The 5,460-nt window shown below is 46.8% G+C and overlaps 1 protein-coding gene across 1 annotated transcript; it reads left to right on the plus strand.

The window, feature by feature from the left end:
- The first annotated feature begins 380 nt into the window (after positions 1-380).
- LOC104134353 (cytoglobin-1) lies at positions 381-4,092 on the plus strand. Its single transcript, XM_009647882.2, has 3 exons — positions 381-475; positions 2,526-2,757; positions 3,964-4,092. Exons 1-3 carry the CDS (start codon positions 381-383, stop codon positions 4,090-4,092), a joined length of 456 nt encoding a protein of 151 aa, XP_009646177.1.
- Positions 4,093-5,460: the final 1,368 nt, after the last annotated feature.

Genomic DNA, 5,460 nt, shown 5'->3' on the forward strand with positions numbered 1-5,460 from the left:
GAGAAGCCAAGCACTGGCCTTGGCAGAGGTGAGAGGGGAAGAGAGCGGATCTTTTTCTTCCCCACTGAAAACCCCCTTTTTTCTCTTTTCTTCTCAGACAGCAAGATCTTTGCTTTGGCACCTGACGCCACAGCGAGAGTGCTAGTCCTCCCTCCTCATGTGGTTGGTTTCTTTCCTGATTAAAAGTGATTAGGCAGCCCTAAAGCCTGCAGAAATGTGACCGAGAGGAATGGAGACAAAGAGTCCATTCAAGACCTCTTAAATCCCTGGGGCAGTATTTAGAGAGCCCCAAGGAGAGAACAGGAGCAGAACCGCCCTGCCAGGACCTTCCCATCCTTTTCCTTCCCTCTGTGTCCTGCATTGCAGCCATCTCCTCCACCATGTCGTTCTCTGAAGCAGAGGTGCAAAGTGCCCGTGGTGCCTGGGAGAAGATATATGTGGATGCTGAGGACAACGGGACAGCCGTGCTGGTCAGGTAAGGAAAGAGCCCATCCCGCTGCTAATGCCAGAGGGTTGAAGGAGGAATGTCAAGAAGGATGGGGTTACCACCTGCGTGCACATCTTGAGGGGTTTTCGTGCAGCCCTTGCTGTGAACATTTTGGTTTGCTGTGGTTTATTTCAGGGAGGAGACAGAGAAGAGGAGAGATCCACACAAAGAAAAGTAATAGGAAATGGGGATGGGGGTGGAAAAGGACGAATAGACGAGAACAATTTCTTCACTCCACCCCTCTCCCCAGTAGAAGAGTGGTATATTTAAGGTAAAGAAAAGAAAGTATGGTATAAAAGAGAATGGGAACAAAACATGGGCCTGTTTCCTTCTTTCCCTTTACCTCTGAACTCCTTTAATGATTTTTTTAACTTGCATCTCCTCAATATTTCTCTTCTGATTTTTCCTTTCCAGTCCAGAGCCCATCTGTTTCGGTGTAGTGTATCCTTCCTATGAGTTTTTCTCTCTTCTTCTTCACTCTGTTTTCCTCTCTTCTTCTGTAAGACGTTTCTTCTATTCACATTTCACGTACCCTCTCTCAGCTGGGACTTACATCACCTCCATATGTACTGATCAGTCCAACTACTATTTCTGGTCATCATACTTTTACCGCTCTCTCTGGCTTTCTTGTAAATCACATCTTGTGCTTGGATCAGCCTCAACATATGTTATGAACAGCTCCTTCCTTCTGCAGTCTACACAACCTGAGGAGACGTAGGATCCAAAATGCAGCTATAAAATGTTAATAGCATCCAGGCCCTTGGCTCCCTAGGGTAACTTACTATAGAAGGTTTTGCCTTAGTGTCCTATGGACCCAGCCTTACCTTTAGAGAAGTTCTGGGCTGCCCAGTACAAGAGAGACATGGACATACTGGAAAGAGTCCAATGAAGGGTCGTGAAGGTGACAAAGGGACTGGAGCATCTCTCCTATGAGGAAAGGCTGAGAGTGCTGGGACTGTTCAGGCTGGAGAAGAGAAGGCTCAGGGGGATCTCATCAATGTGTATAAAAACTTGAAGGGAGGGTGCAAAGAAGACAGAGCCAGGCTCTTCTCAGTGGTGCCCAGTGACAGGATCAGAGGCAATGAGCCCAAACTCAAAGACTCTGAACATCAGAAAACACTTTTTTTTTACTGTGAGGGTGACCAAGCACTGGCAGAGGTTGCTCAGAGAGGCTGCAGAGTCTTCATCCTCGGAAATATTCAAAAAACTCTCTGGACATGGTCCTGGGCAATCGGCTCTAGATGACCCTGCTCGATCAGGGGGTTTGGACCAGATGACTTCCAGAGATCCCTTCAACCTCATCTGTTCTGTGACTCTGAGAAATGTAATCTGGAGTTTGATATTGCTATTTCAAGTGGAGAACTGGTTTACCCAACAGAGCAAACAGCTTTATTAAGACCTTGACCAAGACCATTGTAATCGATGCATTATAAAAGGCAATTCCTTTATGAGTGACATTGAATCATGTGACTTTTGAGTAAATGAAATGAGCAGTACCTGGTACTCAAAAAATAATCCATCCCAGGCAGTAAGAAACCTTTGGGATAGACTCTGGGAAGGGGTTAATTAACAAAACCAACAGTAGGATTTCTCCATGAAAACACCCACTGAGAGCACAGTGGACATATCTGCTGTCCAGAAGATTCTTGAGAATATCGTGCTGTTACATTCACCCCGTGTGAACGTGCTCCCACTTCTGTGTGGATTTTATCTCTACCTAACACTGAGTTAACACTGAGGAAATGTTTACTTTAAAAGCAGCAGAATAAATTCAAGACAGGTAGGTTTTAATGTGGAGTGAGCAAAGGAAAGTGCCCTGGGGAGAGGCGAGGAAGGGGACAGGCTTCCGTGGGCACAGGGGCTGTGCACAGATGGCAAGGGCAAAGGAGAACTAAGAAATCCAGGGGAAAGAGGTGTCAGTTCTAATAAAGAGAAGGGAAAAAAGGCAATAAATGGGTAAGACAAGGCCTGGAATGTGAAGCCCTATTGTCATTGATGCCTCGGTCCACAAATTAGGACATCTCTCATTTCTCAACAGGATGTTTACTGAGCACCCAGACACCAAGTCCTACTTCACACACTTCAAAGGCATGGACTCCGCCGAAGAGATGAAACAGTCGGATCAGGTCAGGGGCCACGGCAAGAAGGTTTTCACCGCCATCAATGACATGGTGCAACACCTGGACAACTCTGAGGCTTTTCTTGGCATAGTGAACCCGCTCGGCAAGAAACATGCCACCCAACTCAAGATTGACCCCAAAAACTTTAGGGTGAGCCAGCAGCCATCTTCCAAGGGGGTGTAACTGTGATGGGAGGATGTCTTCCCCTTGGAGGGGTGGAATCGAGGAATTCAGTCTTTGTATATATAACTATATATGTGCTTCAGAGAGTGGAGATGTTGGAAAGTGAGACGCTTGATGGTGGAAACGAGCAGGGATGAGAGACCTGGCATTGTTGGGAAGAAGACTGTGTAGCAGATGCGACGCAGGCAGGGCTGCCCAGGTGGGAGCTGCAGAGCTGCCTGTGAGCTGTAGCGGGTTTTCTTAGTGCAACAGGGCTCCCACGCTTGTCATTTAATAACAAGACACAGAAAAGCACATAACACTGGACTTCTGTCCTTGATGTCTATTTTTCTCTATTAACAGGAACTGAGTTTTTCTAGGACAACTAAACCAGCTGTCATTGAGCAACGATGGCAACAGCATTGCCATCAGGAAACAAACACAGATAATAAATCCAGGATCAAAGGACTTACCCAAGTCCACCTAAGGTCCCTAGGATTTATAAAGATTTTGTCTGCCTTACACAGCACAAATTGCAAAACGAGGCACCTTCTGGGAAAGGTCACTCAGGCACCAGGAAGGTGGTTTCCAAAGCAGTAGGCCCAGTTTTCAGTAAGTGGGAGAATAAGTGAGGATTTCTGCCTGGAGAGAGCCTGAAAAGACTTTTTCAGGGAGAGGATGGCCACAAAATAATACATGCTGCATGGAAAAGGAGTTGGTGCTTCAAAGTATACCACCTACCTAGCAGCTGTAAAGACATAGAAAACCCTCATTGCTACAGAGCGCTAGATAGCTAGCAGGCAGGAAAGGTTAGGACGTGTATTCCATAGGTGCCCAACATGGGGCTCCTTGTGGCCACTAAACATTTGGGACAGCCCACTGCCAGGAGAAGGATTGCAGTAGATAGACCAAGTGAACTAGTGCTGTACAGCAGTCTCTAAGTGACTGTGTATATGGATGCAGTCAACATTAACTAGATACAGGATAGTTAAAAAAAAGCCCAAAACCAACAGTGACTGCATTTTTTTGTGAATTCTATAATGCACCTAATTTTCCATGATTCCAGCTCTGCGTGCTATATGCTCCTGAATTGGTTTTGCACCCCCCCCTTTCACTCTCCAAGAATCCCAACTAAAAATATGGATTTTGCTCTTACGCTTCACACTGGTTGTTTCTTCCCTTCTCCTTGTTTAGATTATCTGTGACATTATCTTGCAACTGATGGAGGAGAAATTTGGCGGAGACTGCAAAGCTTCTTTTGAGAAGGTGACCAATGAAATCTGCGCTCACCTGAACAACGTCTACAAAGAGGCGGGTTGGTGAGGATGTGCAACCTCCAGGCTCTTCAAACATCTCATCGGCACTAATTTGCTGCTTTGGAGCCTCCAGCCACAGTTGGAAGAATGAAAAAGTAAAAAAAAAAAAGCAAGAAAAAGGCTTATATATTGTAGATATAACTGTCAATAATTTCCTTAGCAAACTGAGTTTCTACAGTTAAATAAAACCCGCAGATACATCAAAGCCAACCAACAAATCCTGATGAGCTTTGCAGCTTCAGTGCTCCAGGTGGGTTCCTCTGGCCACCGTCCTTGAAGACTACATTTTAAGATGATGACTTTACGCTTGCTGTTCCTGAGAGGAAGACTCGCTCCTTCCAGCAGCACCAGCCCAGAGAGGCACCAGCAGCTCTTGATCTCAGCTACCACCTCTCTATTCTCATGAATGATGGGCAGGACGCCATTTTGAAGCATCTCCAGGGTCTTTGTAGAGGTCATTATTTAAGAGGCACAGGCATTGTTTTGTGTTTGAACTAAAATAATGGGGGGGAGCGGTGTACAAGAAAGACTGGTCTGGGAAAGACACGGGCAGAGTCCCATCCTGCATGAGCCAGTGGAGTTCCCCAACCTGGGGAGAGGTTTGTCAGAGCAACTTTCAGCACAAGGGATGGCAACGCTGAATGTGGTCACCACTGAGTCCCTCAGGGCAGGGATGAACATCTCCAGTGCGTGGATCTCACGGTGCTACTCCCAACAAATTGTTCTCGCCAGGTATCTGGGAGAGGGCAATGGTACCGAGCTCACAAGCTCCCGTGTTGCTCAAAAGGCATCCAGCCCAGGGAGGTTGCTGCCCCGCTGAGCGGGCAGCGTGGCGGGCTCAGCTCAGCCTGCGGTTTCTACGGCTCTGCCCTCATCCTGTTCTGTCACAGGGCCTGAGCCTCCTTTCAGTGGTAACCGAGTCCTGAACTATTTAATTGCTTTTCCTTGTATTCCTTAGACGTGGTGAAATCATCAGCTAATAACTGCAAATAACTACACGCCGTTTTGCTTCAGTGTAATGCAATAAACACAGAGAAAACAGATGCGTCCTCTCATTTGCAGCACAGAAAAGGCCCGTGTGATGTGCAGGAGCGGTAACTGGTTAGTTACAGTGCACTGGTTACTGGTGGTACGGGAGGTTTACCAAAACCAGCTCAAGCTCCCACCTAGGCACCCGTCACACTTGCAGTAATAGGGCTCTCTGGGTGGTGGGAAGGGAAGCTTTTCACTTGACCATGAAACAACAATTTCGTAAACAGCTAAAAATGCAGAAATCCCCTTCATTCAAGGTATAGTTTCCTCACCCATCCCATTTGTTAGGCAAAGGGAGCTGAAATCCCAAAGTCCAGAAGATGGACTCTTGCCAGAGAGGGAG

The sequence above is a fragment of the Egretta garzetta genome, unplaced genomic scaffold, assembly GCF_000687185.1.
Source record: "Egretta garzetta isolate BGI_Z169 unplaced genomic scaffold, ASM68718v1 scaffold51, whole genome shotgun sequence".
Taxonomy (NCBI): domain Eukaryota; kingdom Metazoa; phylum Chordata; class Aves; order Pelecaniformes; family Ardeidae; genus Egretta; species Egretta garzetta.

Bases quoted from the DNA above. Each gene is read 5' to 3' on its own strand.
- LOC104134353 (XM_009647882.2), top strand. From the start codon at position 381: ATGTCGTTCTCTGAAGCAGAGGTGCAAAGTGCCCGTGGTGCCTGGGAG. The intron at 476-2,525 runs GTAAGGAAAGAG...ATTTCTCAACAG, and splicing joins GGGACAGCCGTGCTGGTCAG to GATGTTTACTGAGCACCCAG. The intron at 2,758-3,963 runs GTGAGCCAGCAG...CTCCTTGTTTAG, and splicing joins TTGACCCCAAAAACTTTAGG to ATTATCTGTGACATTATCTT.